General features: G+C 37.2%; 1 protein-coding gene across 1 annotated transcript in view; it reads left to right on the forward strand.

Annotated features, from left to right (window-relative positions):
- Positions 1-23,685, forward strand: part of LARS2 (leucyl-tRNA synthetase 2, mitochondrial) — an 83,326-nt gene that overhangs the window by 56,540 nt on the left and 3,101 nt on the right. Inside the window, exons 15-20 of the mRNA XM_058832486.1 lie at positions 6,928-7,031; positions 8,218-8,400; positions 10,961-11,130; positions 12,138-12,215; positions 14,254-14,365; positions 20,884-21,011. Of these exons, the coding sequence (XP_058688469.1) occupies positions 6,928-7,031; positions 8,218-8,400; positions 10,961-11,130; positions 12,138-12,215; positions 14,254-14,365; positions 20,884-21,011 (775 nt within the window). The remainder of the gene's footprint in view (positions 1-6,927; positions 7,032-8,217; positions 8,401-10,960; positions 11,131-12,137; positions 12,216-14,253; positions 14,366-20,883; positions 21,012-23,685) is intronic.

The raw sequence follows: 23,685 nt of genomic DNA on the forward strand, positions 1-23,685 counted from the left end.
TGTGTAGCTGCAGCAGGAAGGCTGTTTCTTCTCTCTCAGAGTGGGCCTTTCAAAGCAGACCCTCTCAGAGCTGCTATGCCTTCAAGCAGAGAATTCTAAAGCTTTCTCTTGCAAGCAATTTTAGGTTTATTAATTCTACAAAAGATTTTACAATCCTAATCCATCAGCCATCTAGTGGAGCTGTAACACACAGCAGCAAAATGTTCTTTTGCTAGTCAAATTCTTCAGCCTTCCAAAATTACATTAACCATATTAGTGGCTGAAATATTGTCAGTAGAAAGTGAGATCACAGGGCAGGGGAGATTTTCTTGCGAAGCAAGTGGTTCACTTTGGTGTGCAAGAAAAAAAGGCATGGAAAGAGGCCAGCTGGACTGAAAAGGGACCTCCTGTGTCACCTTAAGAAGACCAAAATAAGTGCAAGGGAAGTGGAACTAAGGATGGGCTACCCCTGGAGGAATGTAGAAGCATTTACTGGATAGGCAGTATGGATTATGGAAAGGTCATAGCTCATCAGATACTGAAACTGGTGAAGAATGTGAAGGTAGTAAGAAGAGCTTCTGGATAAATGTTTAAAAGAGCACCAAGGAAGACACTGGCCTGATGCAAAATCCAGCAAAGAGCCTAAGTGGAAAGGAAGGTCTTTACCTTGCCTTTGCTGTCAAGGTCTCTGCTTAGTAGGAAGGTTTGAAGGCAAGAGATACTGCCCATTGTGGAGTAGGATTGAGTTAGGGTTCACTTAAGTAAACCAGACACATGCAAGTGCCAGGCATGAAAGACAAGGTGACAAGGTGGCCACCATGGATTTACCAAGAGGAAATTACACCCAACTTAATCTGCTTTCCTTCTGTGGTGAAGTGATTCCATCTGTGGATGAGGAGAGACCTGTGCATATCTTTTACCATGACTTGAACAGAACAGCTGGGGCTGTGCCATCTGTGTGGGGAGGATTGCAGCAGAGAAGGGCTTAAGGATCCTGATGAACACCAAGTTAGAGGTGGGTCAGCAGCTGGCATGACAGTATACTCCGCTCAGAAAACCATGTCCAGCTTTAGTTATCTCTGCTCATCATTCAGGAACAACTGGAATACTGTGTCTAGTTTTGAGGCCCTCACCCCAGTGTGCAGTACACTGTCAAACTGAAGAGGATCTAGTGGAGGAGCACTACGATAGTCAGGGCTTGGAGCACATGACACACAAGAAGAGGCTAAGGGAGTTGAGTGTGTTCCCCCTGGAGAAGAGAAGGCTAAGGAGGAAATCTGATTGCTATCTACTGCTACCTAAAGGAGATTTATAGAGAAGATAGAACTAGACTCTTCTCAGAGATGTACAGAGAAAGGAAAGCAGTAACAGTCACAGATTGCAGCAAGGTTCAGCTGGACAGAAGGAATACAGTTTTGGCAGGGAAGGTCATGAGACTGGAAGTGTTTGACTTGAGACATTGTGGCATCTCTGTCATTGCATATTTTCAAAATGCAGCTGGACAGGGCCCTGAACAATCTGAAGTTAGGTCTGATGTGAGAAAAAGAAATGGACCAAACAACTTCCAAAAGTCCCTTCCAACCTGCATTATTCTAAGGACTATGTGATTCTGTAGCTGCATTACTTTGGAATGTGTTTTGTTCATACTCTGGTGTGTCAGAGCAGTAGCACAAAAGCTGTGTTGTGTAGCCTGGTCTAAATATGGTAAATTGCAGAAGAAAACTCTACCTTCAATGAAAAAAAAATCCTTAAGAAGCACTGACTATGTCTAGTGACAATGGCAGAAGAAAATTGAAATTGCTTTCTGTAGAAGCAGTTTGCAAGACTGTGGAGAATTCCTTTGGCACCATATACAATCTCAAGAACTGTTGCACATGAGAATCTGTTACAGCATTGCCCTGAGGGCCGGGTGTATGAACTGCTTAGACATGTGCTCAGACTGCAAGATGACTGTAACAAATTCATCATCATGCGCAAAATTGTTCAGTTGCTTTAGCTCTTTGCAAGGTAAAGCATTAGGTGCTTTGAAGCCATGAAGTCAAATTAGGATTTTGGTTTAATATGGAAGTCATAACTCCTTAATAAATATTACCATCTATTTTAAATGTTTTAATGTTAATCAGAAGCCCCTTTTGCTCAGTCTTGTTTGAACTGCTCAAGGGCTGGTCTGAAAGATCTGGAAAGTGTAATTAGGAACAACACGCTTATTTTTAGGAAGCTCGAAGTCATGATGTCAAAGCCCACAGCTCTGAGGAAAAACACTAAAATGTTAAAAAACACTGCCCTCTTGTGCATTTTCAGTCTTTCTCTAGTAGCTTAGGTCTTTTTCACTAATTAAAAAAAATAAAATTGTTATATCTCAGTTTACAAGACCTGCCACCATTTAAAGTGTCATCTAGCATCCTTAATTTTTATGATTCCCCTACTTATCTGTAGTAGTTTTTCATTTTGATGTATTTTCTTTATGGAAGTTTTCATTGTTTAGCTCCTGTCCTCTGACTTTCAAATCCATTCAAATATTTCTGGATAGTCTTTAATTATGTACTCATGGCTATCAATACAGTAATGTGGTTGAAAACAGAAATCAAAATTCCTGTAGTTTGAATTTTCAAAGCAATCTTTCCAAATATGGCGTAATGATTTCTACAGAAATATTATAGGCAACATGTATGAAATTGGCATTTACAGACACACATGCCCTCATTGAAAATGCAGTGTTTGTAGGCACTTAAAATTGTAAAGGTGTCAATATAGCTTAAATATCCCCTAAATATGAGGCATGGTCTTTTATTTTTCAATGCATTGGACTGGAGACAGTGGGAAAGAAATACTGCTCAATTCCTCAGTAATGACAAGACAGAATAAGTGGTACCCTCTGGGTATTCATGCATGTGATATCAGGTTAAGCCCAAATTGATGTCAATTTGTTCTAGCAGTCTGGTCTGTAAAATGCATTGGTTCTATAAATAATTCACAAGGCAGAAAGCCCTCCCAGCTGTGACCACTGCTGGGAGATGGGCCAGGTAGGCAGCTGGGGCCAGAAAACTCCTCCTCTGTTCCAGCTTAATCCACCATGGCAGGCGTTTGCTGACACTCTAGGTTACACCTGCTCAGCTGTGCAAGTACGCGTTACATAGAATTTGGTTCTGCCCTACACTTCAGTAATCAGTTCTGTCTGATGAGTAATTGGAAATGGAATCTAGCACATTCTCCCTGAAGGATTATAAAGTAATAAAAAAGTTTATTGTTGCCGTTAAGTCAGCAGATTTGACTCTGATAGAGGGAAAATCTGCTGAGTAAGAAGGCACTGTTTTTCACAAAGCTGAGTTACAGAATAAAAGAAGATATGTGTGTGTGACAGAAATAGCTTGTTCTGTGAAGGAATGATGCTGCAGCTTCTCTGCATTCATTTAGGACCTTATCACTAGTGCTGATTTTAAGCAAAAAGCACTCAGTTGTTAGCTGTGTGTAATCTTGAACATTCAATATTGTTTTGTCTTTTTTTTTATTGCCTAAAATTATCAGCTTCCACATCCTTCAGTCACCTCCACAAGGTTTCACAGCTGCATCTAACAGCAGGTTTTACAGTCCCCTGGACTCAGCTGATAGCAACTGATCTAGTCTTGTCTTCACTTGGGTTCTCTCAGCCTTTCTAAAGGTGCAGGGTGCAAATACATGCAGTGAGCTCCCTTGCTAGGGCTATCCCTTCTTCTGAATTCACTATTCTATCACTATGGCAGGCTCCACAGAGTTCTTCCAGCCAGGTCCTTTGTACTGGGATTGAAAGTCCTGCTGCTCACCCTGCACAGAGCAAAGCAAAGAGCACGAGAACAGGGCACTGAGCAGAAATTACTGATCTGTCTGTCATGCTTGCCCTACCATCCATTGCATGGTCCTATACAGAGAGGTTGGTCTCTCACAGAGATGAACCTGTCTGTGAGCATTAGAGAAAGGAAAAGATGGATTACAGACTTCATGGTAGAGCTGATGCTTCTCAGAGGTGTCAGGCACACTTTGCAGCTGGGACATATAACATGATCAAAAGCTGTAATATGGGCAAGGTCGCGGTGTGGATACTCCAGCATGAGCGCAAAGAAACATCACAGGCAGGTGAAGGCCCATCCATTCCATTATACCTACAATCTCAAATATGACAAAGCATTCAAAGGAACTCTAGACATCTCTTCTGTGCCAGAAATGTCAGTGTGTCTGAAAATGGCTTAATTTCATTATTCTTGGTGTTTTGGATCAGGAGTTATTTATGATGCCATGACCGGGTTCTACAGTATTTAGGCATTCCTGCTGTGCCACAGCCCCTTGGCAGTTCCCTTACACAGCCAAGAAGTGTATCCCTGCCCTTGAAGGGGAACGTTCAAGCTGTGCAGTTTTATTAACCTGAAGTCAAGTGTAACTCTGCATGTGAACATGAGATGGAGCCACCACAACACTGCCAAAATCACTGTGCATTCAATGCAGGGCTCAGTTTGGTTTAGAGCCCTGTGTTTAGCAGATGGGCTCTGGCTTTCTCATTTTGGGCATGTCTCCATACTCCTGCGGTCTCCCACTAGGAACACGTGGTTGGGGGTTTTTTTCCCCATACTTGGTAATGTATTTTGTATTGCATTTTTGTAGCCTCTGTCAGCATAAACAAAAATAAGAAATGCTTGTTCCTGCATTCAGTTTTTAGTAACTTGGCATATGATCTGAACTAATTCTTTGTCATTAAAAATAAGTGTTCCTTGAGAAATCACTTCCAGTGGAGAGCCCTATCTGATTTGGATGATCTGGCTACCTCATTAGCTTTACTTCAGATAGCAGGAAGTGTAGCTATTTTAATAACTGTTTGAGATCTTAAACAGACTGAAGTATGAATGATAGGGAGGTAATTTTTTTTTCCTGTGGTGTAATGTCTCTAGTTTGTGGAGACAGAAGAAATGTATCGTAAACCATTAAATCCTGAAGCATTTTCCCACCATTGTTGTTGATAGGGTTACAAAGTTTTTGTTCGAAATTTTTACCTTCTAATTCGCTTGGATTTTTTTTTTTTTTTTTTTTTTTTTTTAGATTTTAGATTATTTTTGCATCCTATTTTTAAAATAGTTTTTCTTGGTTTTACTGTCTAAATTTGACTTCAATTCTCATTCCCTTAAGTTCCTTTACTTCTAAAGAAGATTTTTCAGTCAACCTCTGAAGTATTGTCTACAAAATATTTATAGAGATTCTTGAGTTGTTGCTCTTACTTAACATTGTTGATAAAACCAGGTGGCGTGGCAGAGACTCATACTTCTTTGTGACTGAGTGATACATCAATATGTGCCAGTACTTGTACAATATTTATAAGTATACAAAATATGCAAGGAAGGAAACTCATGTTCAAACTTGAACATGTTGAAGATAAAATATGAAGCCTGTAACTTTCTCTCCCAGCTCATAGCTTTGTTTTCAAATGCCTTCTTACTTCAGAGTCATCAAAAGTGTTTAAGGACTAGTTCTTGGAAGATACCTGATTTAATATGGTAGAAACATGCCTAATCGTTATATGATTCAATAATACTTCAATTGTATTATTGAATTACTTTGTTTTAAATAATGAGATAAATTGTCATATAATTTATATTTCTTAATAATGTAAAATACTGTATTAACTCCTTAACAGTGAGTCATGTTTTGGATTATTACTTTTTTGTGCACAAGAAATAAAATGTGGAACTCTAGTTTTACTACTTCTTTTTTAGATGGGTATACTCTGCCTTTTTTTTAAAAAAAAAGTTAATAGGAATAATGCATCCTTTTTACATAAGTTGTTTTGTACACATTTGAGGTTTCATTAAGTAAAAGTGTAGAAAATTCAGGTTGTTTATGTTGTGCACACGTCAGCATTAGGAGGTGCAAGTCAGTATTAAGCACTGGTGATGATCATGTCCTCCAACATGATGGTCACTGATGTCCCCGTGTTGGAGGGCTCCAGAATAACATTTCCAGACTGTAAATGCTTTCTGGGACTGGCTCCATACCTCCTTCCCTGGACCCTACTGTTCTGAAAGCTGTGTTAGAACTGCCTTACTTCCCTGTTTTCTGAGTGGCAACCAAAAGGCTTTAGAGATTAATTTTGTTGCCCTTTTTTTCAGTGAAAACAGTGACAGATGTGTGACTCAATGCATTAGAAATGCAAGATCATTAAAGGAGGGGGCCACAATAGTGTGTCAACCAGAGCAGTGTTTACTTAGAGTTTATTTCTTGCTGAGTTCACTACTGCCTTTCAAGGCTCTCTTTAGCCCTGTCATATACTCATTTCATGGGAGTTTACTCTCCCTGATGTAAATTTTGCTAGAAAAGTAAGGTGCTAAAAAATTGATGCACTGAGATACAAACTTTTCAGCATTGCCCTTTTTCTAGCATACTTTTTCATACAGTTAGGCATTCCTGGCTAGTTCTGCAAAGGGACAAGGCATGTGGATGCTTATGTTAGAGAAACTGTCTTACCTGTTTATAGAAAGAAATGTGCAACAACATTTTGATTTGTTCAAAATCCTGTGCTCCTCAGAGAAGCTAGAACTAAATATTTGTAAGACAATGAGGCCAGGTACTTGAATGCTTTTACACAAGAGATTTAGCTTGAAGTTAGGGAAATTGTACTGTTGGCTAAGAAACTTCTGTGAACTATCCATATGCTAATTTGAAAAGTGATGTTAGAATAACTTAGTACTAAATCAGGGTACAAGAATGTGAGCAGAATGCAAATAAATACTTTAGACTTGCCAGCCAACCACCATGAATCAAAGCACAAAGTACTCTTTCTAAGGTGACAGTTACTTATGTATAGTGAACTTGAAATTCTTGTTTCATTAAAAAATTGTGCCTGATTGGCTCAACACCTAAGGCTTATCATAAAGTATGCTTTTGACAGCTCTTTTCAACAGAGAAGTGTCTTTTTCTTTCCATCCTTAGGGAGCCTTTCCATAAGCTCTTGGTTCAAGGTCTTATCAAGAATCAAACATTCAGACTAACAACAACAGGCCAGTGTTTGAAGAGAGAGGAGGTTGATCTCACTGGTAAGAGAAACTGCATGAGAAAATCAGCATAGGTGCATCCCTAAATCCAGGGACTGGTTCAGTGCTGGGAAAATTTGGAAGAGAAAATGAATCCTCCTTATATGTAAACTGGAGAGAAACTTCTGTGAGTTTTATATTCACACATATTGCAGAGTGCACAGAGATCCTACTAACACAGCAGCTTTTAATTGCATCCAAACACAGAAACAGTGCTGTGGTATTATTTTGGCTCCAGTGTAGTCCAAAAGATCAAAAGTTAGTTTTGTTAAGACAGTGCTGAGCAGCCTGCTGAATGGAGCCAGTTAGTCCCAGTAAACAGACAACCTACAAAAACATTACGGCAAAACTAACACAGGTGCAGGTGTATTCAATAGGTATTACAAATGTAAAACCTGCAGGAAACAGTGCTTATTCTCAAGTTCTTTGCAGAGCCTTCACTGCATAAGCTGGACCAGTCATTGCTATGGCACCTGCAGCAACAAAAACGGTTTGGTCGTATTTGCCTCTTAAGCATTCCTCTCATACATCCTTGTTTTCACTGGATACAAACCCTGTGAGACAGTTAAAAATCAACCAACCAACCATCCAACCAACCCACCCTTTTAAGTTTTGCTACCCTTTGCTACCCTATATTCTTCTAGAAAAGATTGAGGTTTTTTTAGCTGAGAGTTTTACTCAGTTGTACCTTTTTCAGTGTAAATGCCCCACTCTGTCTCTAAATTCATGGAAGGGTAGAGACACTCTTTTCAGGATAACTTACTGCAATTGGAACCTGTAAATCTGGTATTTGCAAAATCTAAGTACAGGTCAGAATTGTATCAAACCAGTACACTTATCTAGGAAATTTTAGATGTCATGGCTATAAAAAAGCTTAAATGTCAGGAGCTGTCAAGGCAGCACTTAAGATGCATGCCAGGTACAGCTTCCAAATGTACCTGAAGTGTAGACTTTTTGTTATGATGGGATGGAAGCTTTAGGATATTACCAGTGTTAAAAACAACACAGAAAAAAATTTGGGAGGGAAAAGAGTGTTTGGAATGGGTGGTATTCCTCTTGAAGCTATTTTGGAAAAAAAACCCAAAACACTAGCAATAGTTGTTTCTTCTCATGCTTAGGCAACCAAATTAATTGCTGTTACAAGTGAGCAAAATTTGTTTCAGTAGTTTTTATATGTCTTAATTTTTAGGAAGTGAACCGGTTCACCTAAAAACTGGTGAGAAACTCCAGGTTGCTTGGGAAAAAATGAGCAAATCTAAGCACAATGGAATAGACCCTGAGGAAGTAGTGAAAGAGTATGGCATTGACACCCTGCGTCTTTACATTCTGTTTGCTGCTCCTCCAGAACAAGACATTTTGTGGGATGCTAAAAGTAAGTCAAGTTGTTTCTGAAGTTTGTTTTGTTGTGGGTTTGTTTCTTTTTTTCTCAAGAATTATATTTTAAACACAAAACCAATGCAGTTCTTGATGCCAAAGTTTTGGAAAAAATGAATCAAAAAAGTATCATAAACAGGTTTTATTGCTTGTTTCTTTTGGAGGGGAGAGGGTCACAAAGCTGTCACTAAGAGGCAAACTTGCTAGATTATTGCAAGCAGCTTACCTCTTATAAGCTAAAAGCACATACAAAAACTACTTAAGTTGTGTCTTCTTCTGACAACTTGGACCTCATTATTTTTTTTTTTTAATTAGCAATGATTGATTAACTGAAAATAATTTTTCTTTAAATAATATTTTTTTTCTAATCATATCAGATCACAGATACAACTTTATTTTGTTATTTCCATTTATTAACATACATGCATTGGCTTTTGTAAGCTGGACTATGAAATAGTTCTCAGAAGAATCCCATTAGAAGATAATCAGAGTTCCTAATAATTATTATTTCTAGATATGACATTTTTATGAGCTTACTTCTTGAATGTTAAGAATTACTCTCCTATGCATTTATTTACCCCTATCATGCAATTCCTCATATTGATAGGTCTTAATTTCTTTTATCTACTGTGGTTCATATATTTTAATGTAGTCTTATCCATTCATTTAGATTTCACCTTTCTGTCGCATAAGACTTCAATAAAACACTCCATTATTGGTTTCAAAAAGTGTAGTTCTTCATTGTTTCACATGTTAAGTTCTTTCCACTTAGTTCAGCCTGCACTAAACTTTATTTCATTTATGTCTGTCACGCTTTATATTAATTTGTGTTCCTTTATATATTATTGCACTATTGTATGTACTGGAGGAGTGGGCTTTATGAGTTCTCAGCTGGCTTTCTGTCACCACCTAATCACAACAGTAGGGAACTAAGCATTTGAAAAGGTCTCTTAAAAAAATGAATCACTTAGAATCAAGCCTTTACAGCTCCATCCCAAATTTGGTGATGCACAATCATTTTGCTGTATTTTCTGATCTTGAAAATGGAATAATTAAATTACTGTGAGGATAGTGTGTACCAAATCTTAGTTGCAAAGTATGCAAGGGTATAATATAAATGTATTAAACATTTTGTAAGAAAGCTAAGCACATGCGGTTATAATGCTAGCAAAAATGCATTTGGTCATTCAAGCCAACCTGCTTACCACTTCAGAAATAGAAAGAAAGATTTTGGCATCATCTCATGTTACAAGTACTGGAAAATGTGAACAAAAGGAGATTTTAGCAGCCTAAAGATATTTCCAGGGGAGAAGAAAATAAAAAGTTAGGTGAAAAGCATATCTTAAATCTCTTTACACTTTGGTCTGAATTTTTTAATTATAACAAAATTATGAATGTTTAAATTAAAGAAATTAAGCAGATTGTGTTGGGTTTCACCTTGGGCTGGATGTCAGGTGGCCACCAAGCTCCTTTGTTACTCCTTGCTTTTCAATTGGACTGGGAGAAAAGAACAACAAAAGGCTTGTGGGTTGAGGTAAGGTTGAGAAGATCACTCAGCATTTCCCATCATGGACAAAACAGACTTGACTGAGAAATTAATTTGATGTATTACCAATTAAAATTGGAGTAATGAGAAGTAAAACCAGATTTACACCTTCCCCTCATCCCTCCCTTTTTCCTGGGCTCAGCTGGCTCTGTCAGACACAGGAGGAGCTCCTAGAAGCTTCCCAGAGAAGCCATTCTTCCTCCCTACCAAAACTTTTTCACACAAAGCCATTACAGGAATTTATTTCATTCAGAGAATGTTAAATAGTAGTTCTCAGTTGTCATGATCCTTCTCTCCACTGGATGTGACAGCCTTTGGATGATTGCCCTTCAGAATAGATTCCTTGTCCTTGCAGTGGAGGACGTCAAGGCAGGGCCTCACGTCATTCTCTCCTGTGATGTGAGCAGCCATGGAGTAGGACTGATGCTTCAGGGTCAAGGTCAACAGCTTCACAGTGTCCCCATACCAAACTAAGCTGTGTGGAAAGAGGGTACCAAGGGTCAGAGCCTGTACTCATTAGCACAGCAGCATCTCTAGCAACAAAAGTATACATACTTGCTAAAATCAAATTTGAAAAGAAACTTCTCAATTTGAAAAAAATGTGTATGCATACTTATATATATATGTTTGTATTCTGCCATGAGTTCAAAAAATGAGAGCATGTTGAACTCCTTTGTGGAGTCATTAAAACACAAAATGAGCATTCTACCACTGGCATAACATTGGGTTATTTTGCAGATTTTAGTAAATATTCTGTGCTGTAGTCTTGCTATATACATCTGTTTTAAAGTCATTGCAGAAAAATACTTCTATCTTACTGATTTTTTTCCATTAAAGCAAGTCTGCATTACTTGTAAAGACATTTTTAATTGCATTGATACCTTTCATTTAAAATACAGAGTTGTTTTTTAAAAAATGTTTAACTCCAGTGTTCTCTTCCTGCTTTTCTTTAAAGTTTTGAATTCTTTACTTGTAACTGACATTTGTTTCTGAAATCTTTCATGAATCTCAGCTGATGCCATGCCCGGTGTTCAGAGATGGCAGACACGGCTCTGGGCACTTGTAACCAAACTTATTGAAGCAAGGACTTCAGGAACCATGCCCAATCCTGAGCTTCTGAATAAGAAAGAGAAGGCTGAAGCCAGAAGGATCTGGGAGCAGAAGAATCTGGTGATTTCTGAGGTTAAAAGAAACACATAGTTTCTAAATTACTAAATAAGTTGCTTCTTTTGCAAAAGCCATATGTTTGATTTACAGAGCCAAAAGCTTTTTCCCCAGATGAGTAGATGATTTTTTTAAGTGAATTATTCTCTATGTAAATAATTTTATCTACCTACACATTTTGTGGGACAGGACTTACTTAAAGGATGTATGCCTCATTTAAGGAGTGAAATGTTATGACATTAAAGTTTATTAATATAGGATTCAAGTAATTCCATTTCAAGTAACAAAACCATAGGTGAATTCTGTAGTTTACCCTAACAAAAGCTTTGGTCTCTTTGCTTCATACCTCATTACCCCGCCTGCTGTTTCATATAGAATGAAAAAAAGCCACGGGTGAAAATATATTAGCATAGCCTTGAAAAAAATACTGAAGTGGTTGTTCATCTCTTGTTATGTGTTGTCTCCTGCTGTGATTAGTATCAATTCAATTATCCAAGACTCAGAAGGAAACATAAATACCTGCAAAATTAACTTCAAGGATTTTCCTGTGGATAAAAACTTATGCCATTTTAAACCCTGCTGTGAGGGATATTCCAGATCATTTAACAGATTTTAAATTCTAATCTTGTAATCTATGAGCAAGTTTTCACCAGTATAAATGGATTTACAAGAGAGAAGGCCCCTTTTAGGGGTGTCCTGGGGTGACAAGGGGCACAGGGAAGATATTTTATGAAAGGAAATAAAGGGTGACTATGCACATTTTTCATACCATTGATTGAAGCTTTTAAAATCCTGAAATAGAAGGGAAGCTAATCAGTTGAGTTTTTATATGACTGTTATTTCCCACACACACACATGATTGCACATATGATGTATTGGCATACCAAAGTGATTTTCATATAAGAAGAGGCACGTATTTCACAAATTGAAATTAATTATCATTAATTGGTTTTTATTTAAAAACCCAGTATTCCAAATTTGAGAATTTTAAGTAATTAATGACAGACCTTTTCTTCTAATTCAAGGTAACCGAGTACTTCACAAAGGATCATTTGTTCAATGCAGCTATTTCCCGATTGATGAGCCTCACAAATGTACTCCATGTAAGTAGGTGATATTAATAAAGGTATTTTTCTCTCAGACACTGCTTCTGTCAGTCTTTCTACAGAGCAGGAGCTGCCTGAGCTACAGGTCCAGCATTCTGTAGTCATTAACTTCATAAACATATTACTAAGCCAAGAACGTTGTTGAGTTACTCAATTCAAAAGCCACATGTTCTAGGTACCACTGTAACCCTGAAATATAAACAGTTTTGCAGGAGGAGCTTGATGGTATGAGATCCACCAGATTCTGTTTTTGTCTGCATCCTCTAATTTAAAGAGGATACATTTTGTTTAGTTCTGTTCTTTGTTGTCTTGATTTTAGCAAAGTTGCATAGGTAGCTAGGTATAATACTACATTATAGAATTACCAAACATTCTGATTTTAAAAGGGTTATTCTTTGCAAGGAAAATCACACATAGTCCTCAAAGATAGCTTACACTGCTGAACTTAAGATTTTTTTATTTAGATTATGTTGTTTATCAGCCAGTAGTGATAGATGAAATATAGTAAACTATTATCATTATTTTCTTTACTACTCTTAGATCTGGTTGAGCAATCCTGCAGGCATGTAATGGTAACCTGATATAGGCCAGAAATTAAATATAATTTTGAAATATATTTTTGGAAGTTTTAGCTTCTTTATTGAAATACCATTTTATACCTTATGGTATAAATCCAAGGAATCCAAGGTGCTTATTGGCAAAATCAAGGAACTTAACAATAAGTTAAGTAGGTTGTACACAGGTGCTGTACTGAGACAACTTAAGTTTGGCATCCTTTATAGTGCTGGGAAGGTAACACACATTTCTTTATCTCCAGCTGAATGACTCATAGGCATTTGGGGCTAATGGATGGTGGAATGAATGTTAAAAAAAAATAAAACTCAGTGTCCTATAGACAGCCAGATACTTGAACACTGATATATTTCTTAAGCAAAGAAGACAGTGCAGTATCTTTGAAGAATAAGTTTCTGCATAGTATGCTAACACTTCCTCTTTTGCTCCCAGTTAAAAGGAGGAAGTGTAGAGTTGGGCATAGATTAAATATTGAAAGTGGGTAGTAGTTACTAAAACTTACTCAAATATAATTTGCACTATAAGTGATAAAATGCCCTCTGACAAAGCTTGTGGTCAAGCAAATCACTGTTTTTGGACGATTTTCTAATTGATGAGAGTGAGTGTTCATCACATCAAATAATGTTCGTAAGTTGACATGTATTGACATTTTTTTGTGCTGTTTCATTAGAGAGATAGATTACAAAATAAATGCAGCAGCTGAATTTGCCATGGTGTGTAATCTCTTACACAGGCAAAGAAAGAAAATTTTCATCAGATTACTTTTAGTGCTGTATCTTTTAAGTTTTCTGTAAGTTAAGTTAAATGGGGAAATGAAGCTCAGATTTTGTCAGTCAAGTTACCTTTTGCCAGAAGTTCACCATTTTCTATACTAAAGAAGCCAGACACTTCACTAAAATAATGAGAACATAAAACTGTAAAAGACTTTGCTATGCTTTTCATTCCCAAAGCTTCCTTCGGCTCTAAAACCTCACTTTGTCACTAATTTCAGCTTTACTGAAGCCACTCTATGATCCTGTACAGCTGAACCTTGTCCCAACAAAATCTATGTTGCATTCAGCACAGTTTGACTGTCATATACAAGTGCTTCACATCCTCTCAGATAGTTCTGGTTTTGCCTAAGATTGCACTTCTAGAAAAGGCAGCACTCAAAATGAATTTTGAGGGCCACTCTTGTCCACATGAGTGTGTGTTCAGAGTTCTGCGCTAGAGAAGACCCCCAAGGGTCTTCATCAGCCACTTTAGGATTAGCTTCTAAGTGTTAGAGAGCACTCTATGATCAAGAGTTGTGATTTTAATTCTCCATTTTCATAAGTTTCCAATTTATTGTGAAATTACACTCTCCTTAGCATAAACATTGATTTTAGGTTTTATTACTTAATTTTCTTCTTAATTAAACTGCTTTCCTCCCCCACCTCAGAATGTTAATAGTTTGTTTCTTTTTCCTTGCTTTTTCGATCAGCAAGCTCCTCGGTCTCTTGTTCTCCACAGCACAGAATTTGAAGATGCTTTGGCTTCACTCTGCATTATGGTTGCACCTATGGCTCCCCACATTGCATCAGAGATGTGGAAAGGTATTTATAAACTTCATATAGGTGTTGCAGGAAAAAGGACAAGAAATTTGCAAAAATGTCTGTAACTCAGTACGTGTGACATGAATTCTTTATCTAGCTTGTCTCTTTCTGTCATAATTGTTAAACAAATTTGAATTTTGTTTCATTGCCACATCTCTCTTTTCTGCCTTTGGTTTCTTTTTCCTTGCATATAGAGATGGATTTCTTGAAACTAGGCAGAGAAATAGAGAAGAAAAATGCAAGACAGGACTTCATGCCAGCTGCTAACTGCTCTTGAATATGGATGGCATTATTAAAAGCTGAACACCAGGACAGAAACACTCCCTTTTTAAATAACTGTGTCAAGAGCCTTTGGACTACAAATATTTTCTTTCAGGAATTCAGGCAAAGCAAACCATATCAGAGTGCTGCATACTAAAAACACTAAAGGAGTGTTCAATAAAAATCCTACTCTTTTCTTTTTAGCTCCAGAGACTGAGGGACACTATGCTGTTATTAATTATTATAAAATTATAAATTATAATTATAATTAACATTATAAAATTAACCTGCCATGGAGAATGAGAATGATAGGGTATCTTTTCTAAGACCTGTCACAATTGTACAGGTCTGAATACCAAATGGGCTGAGTTCCGTGGTGCTGATACAGTTAAAGCCTGTGCAATAAGGGATGTCCATGCCAGGGTTTAGCAACTGATTCTAAGTTTTGTTGGGAAAAGTCCCAAGATGCACGTGTGAAGATAGGAATATATTCTGCATTGTGGCTGGCCACAAACTGCTGTGTGGTTTTGGACCTAGTGTTAGCTTTTGGATGCTGTTTTAATGGCCCTTATTTTCAATGGTCCCAAAAAACATTGTGCATTCAAGTGTTTACAGAGCAGTGCTACTAAACTGATTATATTTCAATGTTATTCATGGCCCTGAAATGTTAATTGCTAAGGAAAGACCACTCTTGTTCAAAGCAGTAACAAGGAAGACCCTATGGAAACAATAAGATATGATAGGGAGAGTGGGTTGAGTTTTTTGCATGTGTTTTCATTTCCAGTGATTTTAAAATGTCTTAATTGAAGTTTAACTGTCTAGAATAAAGAGTGACATCTGACGTGATCCATCTGGTCTTATACTATGACGTGCCATCTAATTAAAATAATACTAAATAAAAATAGTTAGCATGACTGTTTTCCACATTGGCTGAGATGGAGGCAGAAGAGATCCAGGATAATTACTTATATATACAGTGCCTTCTGCACGTGGAATTCTAATACATGTTAGGAAATACAGAATTACCAGCTATGGTTGATAAAATGACAAAGAGCACTAGGGTATCATAATTACAACTTGACAAACATGAAGCTTAATCCTGTAGCGTTTTGAATGTCAGATGAGGAAGTCTTTTCTTGCTACTAAAATCACTGGACAATGAAAATTATAAACATTTTCTAGATCTCCCTCTGATGTAAGAATGAAAAGGAAGCATATAAAAATTGGAAGTATATTGTCCTCAGCCTCTGTCTGCATTTAAAGATAAAATTTTACTTGTGTGGTCCAAAGACATGTGCACTGTAATTCAGTGCAGCAATCATAAAAAAACATTGTGTGTTGATTATTGCATGAAGAATTTTATTACTAAATTTGAAAATGACAGTATGTTTTAGAATGATAATCATTGCATTATACTGAAGTTATTGAACAATTTTATCAAGAGAATGTGCGTACATTTAGCTGCTGCATTGTGGTAAGAATATTGTATTATTTTGAAATAGCCATCTATCAGTTCTGTCCTGGGATTGAGATTTCATACTAAAGATTCCCCAAGTTTTGATTTGTACTCTGGTTTCACCTGATGTAACCAATTTCTCAAACTTTGTTGTGTATAAGTGATGATGCTTTACTATTTTAAATGATTTCAATATGAAAATTAAGGCTCCTAATACTCTGTTTAGTTTTCTCTGTGCTTTAGTTCTCCATACTCAGAAGTCTCTCCTTTTGTACCTTGGCTTTGCATCTAAATGCCAGGATAACACTGCTTCCTCTTTCGTAAATTGGTCAGGAAAAGGAGTTTGTATATTGTTAGTTCTTTAAATTGCACCTATAGCAGTGGACCCCGCTCTCTGATGGAAGCTGCTTGAATGCTGTAAGTGCCTCACCTTTCAGCTGCTGAACAATAGCAACCCATGATACTTTGTGTGTGAAGGTCTTCTCCTGCCATAGGGGCTGAACAGTTTTGGGTATTTTGGTGTGTCAGCCTGATGGTGTTAACTGTGCAGCGAATGCACTGGTTTATCGCTCAATAACATAAAAAGCAACCGTAGCCCCTCAGTGTAGGAAGAGTTCATCCGGCTGATATCTTGGCAGTTTATGAACACTAACAGGATGAGGAAATCAGTTTCCTTCCTGAAACCTTGTATCTAAGGAATATACAGACACCATTTGAGACTTTTTTATAGTTTGTTTGTAGTAGTACAGTGTTCTGCTGTTCAGACAAGGATATGAAACTGCTTATTGTGAGTTGCTAATTTTTTATTAGAGATGGCTCATGAAAGATAGGTACACTTTTGATAAGCACATCTTAGGAAATACTGAAATGAAACGTAATTTTTGGAATTTTTAATGGTATCATTGCCTTAGCAATATTTTAACTGTCACTACAATAGCTCTGTTGCAAGAATTTGTTGGAATTCAGCCCTTGCTCAAGAAGGCCTTTGGAAAGAATGGAGTTGAGTAAAAGCTAATTGATGATGCAGGATTTAATTGAAATTATGAATGTAGAAATCCCCCTTCACAAATCCAATAAGAAACATGATTTGGAGTTTAAAAAAAATTTTTTTTTCTCCATGAGTAATAACATAAAATGAATGAGGGCAAGTTCTTCAAATGGAGGAAGATATTGTTTTAAGAAGGTTAGAAGGATTTGAGTGGAGTTTGCTGGATTGCAAGCAAATCCTAGAGTTAGCTTACAGTGACCCAGGGTTTTCACATCTTACAGAATTCTGTACTACTATACCAGTGGTATAAAACAACTTTTCTCAGAGCTGTCTGGAGACAGCTGTTACCATTTCTTTGAGATTGCAGACTGTTTCACATACGACTGACAGACATAGTCTTCCTGAGCTGTAGAAAGGTATTTTGGATATGTAACTTGCCTGAATCTGCCAAATAGGGAGATTAATTAAATGGCGAAAAGCATATCAACAGTGCCAGAAAGAGGATGCACAGGAGAGTAGATACTCATCCAAAATGTCTCTCCACTTGCCCTGACATACTCCTGATCTGAGCTTTTTAAAAAGTTTTCCTGCTTTGTCTACTAGTGTGGTGGATTTTTGCTTAACACACATTTCTATTGTTTCATTTTCACTAAATTCAAAAATTAGAAGTATTTGGATATCCACCCTCACAGTCATCTTAGACTTCCCCCTCTGATCATCTTATATTTTCTGTTTGAAAATCCCTAGTCCTAAACTCTGATACTGCCATTGTTTCATTAATAAAATGCTTTTATTAGCTTCCTTTTATCACTCATTAAGACTTCCATCTTCATTTCCTTCTCTGCTTTAACCTCTCTGTTCCAGGGCTTGTCACAAGCCAGCTTTTTCTCAATTTACTTCATAATCACAACTTTTCCTCTGGCCTGCATAATTTTGTTTCTAAGTAGCTGCACAATTACTGGAATTTTACAGATAATTTTTCCAGTGCTTTTTTTCTGTAAGACTAGTGTTACCTTGCTGTCCTAACACCTTTCTGATACACAGTTGCTCCCACATCTTCCTTCTTAAATCTAAATCATTTAAAATGAGAATCTGCTTTGCCCTGTCAAATAGCACCTATGGGGAAGTATTATGCTTATGAAATACTCCTGTAATGCTAGTAAAACATTGCCCTGAGCTGGAAAGTTGTTAGACTGGTCCTGTTCCCTCTTTCTCTCAACTCACTAATTTATAGTACTCATTTAACTTGGTGTTTTAAAATGGATTCAGTGCTGTGAGTTACTGCCTAGGGAAACCTTGCTCTGATACTAGCTTGCTAGTCAGTAGAAGTCCATTGAAGGAGATCCAGTAGCAAGATCAGGGATTCAGACTGAGCACAAGTATTGTCTTTGATCTGTCCTGTACAGATGGATATATATAAGTAAAAAGCATACAGTAAGTAAAAATATACTCAGCTTTCTGTCCTGCATCTGCAAGATAGTCTATAGCCATAAAAGCAAAATACATCAAAAAATATGATGCAAAATGCACACCACTTCATAAAATGCACTTCACTAGGCGCTTTCTAACACAGAAGACAATAAAATAGGTTTTTCGTGTTTTCACAATCAAAGTTTCAGAAATGGTCCATTTTTAATGTATCAAACAGTGCTTTTTTCTAATGTCTCAGAATCAAGTGGGAAGGCTAGAGAAATGTTCTCTCCAGGTTCTCACAAGTGGACCATCACCTTTCTGGATCAGGGTGATGAAGTTTCTGGTTTAGTGTGTTGAATTTTGAAAATACAAACCAAATCATTATATTTTCTGTGTTCTGCAGCTTACAAAATGTGAATTAAGGCAGGAAGCCAAACAGGCAACATAACTAAAACCTTCATTTTGGTTTCCTGTCAAACTGTTTTCTCAAACTAGTTCTGTTGACTTTTCTACTCTCTTTTTCTATGGATGAGCTCATAGTTCAATTTGCAGCAAGAACATGAAGCAAAAATTGACACCAGGCTTACTCACACTTTGGTTCAGAATACATTTTAATTATTTTTTATTAGTAGGTTTATGAGGACTGACAGCCTCCACAGGAATTAAAAGTGACCCTGGTTTTGCTTTTGTAGATAGAAACTCTTTTATCAGAAAGTGGGTTTTAAATATTTTGAAGAATTCTCTAACAATAAAATTAGGAGTGGCCAGTGTGCATGCTTCTGCCACAAGGCATGTGATCAATTGGAAAGAAATGAGGTCATCTGGATGTTCAAAAGCCAAAAAGGAAAGAATCTAACAGCTTTTTTCTTTACAGTCAATGTGATAATGAATCATCAATACCAAGATTTTTTTTCTGCTTGAGTTCCTATCTTTTGCTCTCAATTTCTGAGCTACTGGTGCAAAAGAAAAAGAAATACACAAAATCAGAGCCACTGAACTGTTTTAATAAATTATTTACCTAATAAATAGTTGTTTTCATTAGGAAATGTGCATGTTCTTGCTTGCCATTAGAAACAGCTCCCATCGGTCCTCCCCACTGTCCCTCTCTGAGTCATTCAGCAAATAGCACAGCTGTGTGTCATTTCACCAAAGCATTTTGTCTGAAAAAGCACTAAGGAAAATGTGGTGGATTTTTCTGGAGGAAGTTGCATGCTCTTTATGTCCCTGTTTGCTGTTACTCACCGTATTAGTCTAAACAATCCCACGACCTGAACTGATGTATGCACTGTGCATGGGTTGGGTGTGTGCCTATGGCTGCTGTCATGTTGTTTGAACAGCTTGAGGACCTCAGTCTCACCAGTGAGTCTTGTGTTGATGGGTTTTCTTTATGCTTTTGCTGGAGTTTCCCTAAACCAGATGAGACTTCACATAAATTTGCAGTTCTGAACAGAGCATGTGCTTATAAAAAGTTTTAGTCTGTGTTCTTATTCATATACAGAGAATGCTTTGAATTTAAAAATCCCCTGGCTCTGTGAGAATCGCAAGAGCAGTCATCATCAATACTGATGATACTTGACAGCATCTTGTTAAATGAAATCTTTGTATTTTGTCATACAGCTGCAGTAAACAGCAACATAAATCCCACTCAGGAGCTTCTATTCAGTTACAGAATGCAGCTTCAGGATGACTTGCATCCTATTCTCCTATTACTTAAACAAATCAGGAATTAATTATCTTGGTAAGACCATAGCCAGTTTAATAAAAGGAGATCACATTTAGCCATTTTAGAAATTTTTAAAAATTAAAGGATAAAATGTTTCAGAATGTAAAAATCATAAGGAGAGCAAGCTGTGCAAGGCATTTCTTTGTATGACCTTTAATTTGTGATAAAATATATTTCACAAAATAGAGAGAATCTTGCAAGTAGCTTGACTTGCAAATTTAGAAACTACCCAGAATATTACAAGTGGTAAAATAAGTCATAATGGTGTATCATTCTCAATTGTTAGTAAAATTCTAATCAAACTGGTGGCATTACTGAAAATAAATTCAGTATTATGGTTGACTTCTAGAAGCAGAGGTCAGCTTGTGTTGCAGTATTACAATTTAAAATAATAAGCAGTGGTCTCCTGTGCTCTTGGCAAAGTTATAGAGTGTTAATTTAAATCCAAAGTGTGCCCACATTGTTAATATCCTTACTCGTGGTATAAAACAAATGCTTCAAAGATGTGCATCTTTCTGTTTATAATGTGCTGTATGCTAATCTAAACAATGTTATTTCCTCCTATGGCACTTGCTTTTAAAGTCAACTTTATCCTGATTTAATTTGTCAAACAAATTCCATAGACCAAATGTTCTGGTTACCATACAGATGAACATTTTACTGTTTTCATTTTTCAGGTTTGGCACATATTCAGAATAAACTTTGTACTCATCATCGCTGGGATGTTGATGTTCTGCATCAGTCCTGGCCCAAGGTAGACCCAGATTACCTTCAGCCATCAGATGTTGTGGAGATGTCTGTACTGGTAAGAGCATTTTGATTTGTTTTCAGTAGTGGCCAAGCAATGTGTTATGAGCCCAGAGGGTGATGGAATTTCTTCCCTTGTGGAAGTCAGTTCCCTTAGTAGATGGTTCACTGAAAGTTCAAAACAGAAGCTGCTATTACAGTTGTGCTGAGTAATTAAAATGGTTTCCTAAACAAAAAGATACAGTGAGTTTGGAAGGGAGATGCCCTAAATATAAACCTTTCAGGGTGACTGCATACCAGTCACTCAACCTGTGAAGATTTGACTGATGAACAGCCATTGGCAAGGATGATACAGTCAAAACTAGGATCAAAATACAGGCCCAGATTTTTTTCCCTGACAGTACATTTATTAACTCAGCCTTGTACAAAAATTTATAATTAGGTGATATTTCTTGTGGTACCAGTAGTGCTATGGCTCCCTAGCAGAACCAATCATAAGCTGGGTTAAGTTGTGATTTTTACCAAATGATGTTTCCCATCTGCCTTGGGCTGAATTTCTGACACATGTCAGGAGACTACATTTGCAGGAATGGGGATGAGAAAACCAACTGCCTTTGGCAATGTTATAACTTCCAATTTCTCATTGAGCTATAATCTCTTTGTGGCTGGGAAAGAGCTGGCTGCTCAGTGGAAAAGTGGACATGTAACTACCTTTACTTAACCTCCAGTTTTCCAACATGTGCACAGTGTAGTTTACTTCTTTCCTATGGCTCTAGTTAACTAGCATGTGTTCAGAATGCTCCCAGGCATCATAAAGCTTGGTCATTAGACAGGGCACAGAGGGAATGGATGCCTGGAGCTAAAGATGTGGGATCCCTGAGCAGTGTCTCAGCTGACTCTCGCTGACTGACTGCTGCTCCACCTGCCTTCAAGTTCTTCATGCTCAAGCATTGTGATAGTCAGTAATTAACATAGTTGAATACTACTAGATCTGCAGGACTCCTGCCCTTTTCACTGTTCCCCAAAGGATAATCTTGAGTGCAAACATTCTAAACTTTAATGTTCTAAATTAAATTAAACACTTCAACACTTTCTGTGTTTCTGGATATTGAATGAAATGGCGCCTACAGAAGAAATGTCATTTGGTCATGTAAACTGTATGTTCTGTGTGGGTAAAAGAAACAGAAGAAATGCATTTTAGTTGTATTTTTTTTCTGTTTGCCTGTTTAGGGGAGGGAGCAAAGCAGTTGGGTTGTTTTTGTTTTTTGTTTGAGCTGAGTTTTTTGTGGAGGGAAGAGATTGGTTGAATTTAGGGGAAGCCGTGTTGCTGTAGATTTCCTTAATCAAAGTATCTTTGCAAATAATTTCATATCTTGCCAGACCTCTCTGTCAGTTTATTTGAACAGAATGAGAAATACTGTTAAAACACTAGTTTTTCACCATTAAACATACACAATAAAGACCAAGGACTGTCTTTTTGAAGGAAATTTTCAGTTGTCATCTTTCTAAACCAAGGACAAGGACTCAGTTGCCAGCTGGGGTTAATAGAAGACTTATCCTAATAGTCACTGTGGGTGAATTGCTTTTTTCCTCTTTCTTTCTCTCTCTTTTTTTCTTTAAGTGATAAGCATTTAGTTCTGACAGTAAAAATCTTCTCTGAGGTATGATCACTTCTCTCAAGCTCAAAATAAGCCTTCACATCCAAGCACAGCTAGCAAACATCTTAAATTCCAGTGTTCCGTTTATAAGGAAGTCATGAATGAGAAATTGTGTAATTATAGAAACATCTTTGCAGTTGTGGTTAAAGCAAACATGTTATTAAATATATCTTTGAATAACAACTTCAGCAACACAAGGAAAGCTCTGGACACAATTTTTTTAAGACTACACAACCAAACATGAAAATGCCTAAACATGTCACTGATGTTTTTCTGCTGATACGAAAATTTCCTTCTCATAAAAAGGAACAAGAAAAAAATTAATTTTGCTTTCTCTAGCCATTATGAAAATTACTTTTTTTTCTTTTCCTGGTTGACTTTGTCAAAGCCATAGCCTTGTGTAACAGTCTTGTTGTAATTAGAGAGAAAACAACCCCTGGGTTCTCAGTCATATATTTGTGGAATTATATGATGTATGTAAACACCTGCCTTCTGAGAAAGCAAGTGACTGGAATACCAGAGAGACAAGTTGCTTTTTTGAACTGGGAATAATTCTTAGCAATAGTGCCTACAGAGCATGCATGGCTTTCTACTGTAAGAGTAAGGCAAAAGAGAAATATGGGGGTGCAGGGAATGTGGGAAGTCTTGTGGACACTGAAGGTTTTTATATGGCTGAAAAAATAAATTGTCCTCTTTAAACCAAGAAACACTCTTCATACAGAGGAATTGGTTAGTTGCAAAGAGTCAGTGTCTCTTCACAAGGCTGTACAGTCAAACCAAGTCTTTGGGCCACAACCCTATTCTTCTCAAGCCATCAAACTGCCTCAGGCTGCCAGGGATTTGTCTGCTGAGACATTCTGGGTTTATTTCTCTTCACACAAAATACTTCATTATTTCCTGTCTGTGCTGGAGTTATGTCTTTCCATATTTAACCCAAAGCAACAAAAGCAACCAACTCACTGTATCCTCGGCTGAAACAATATAAATTGCCTACAAGAAAGACATTTAAATTCATGGGGTATGCACAGTATCTGTTACTCTAAATATTATTGCAAAGTTGAGTATTTTTAATAA

The sequence above is a fragment of the Poecile atricapillus genome, chromosome 2 (genome assembly GCF_030490865.1).
Source record: "Poecile atricapillus isolate bPoeAtr1 chromosome 2, bPoeAtr1.hap1, whole genome shotgun sequence".
Taxonomy (NCBI): domain Eukaryota; kingdom Metazoa; phylum Chordata; class Aves; order Passeriformes; family Paridae; genus Poecile; species Poecile atricapillus.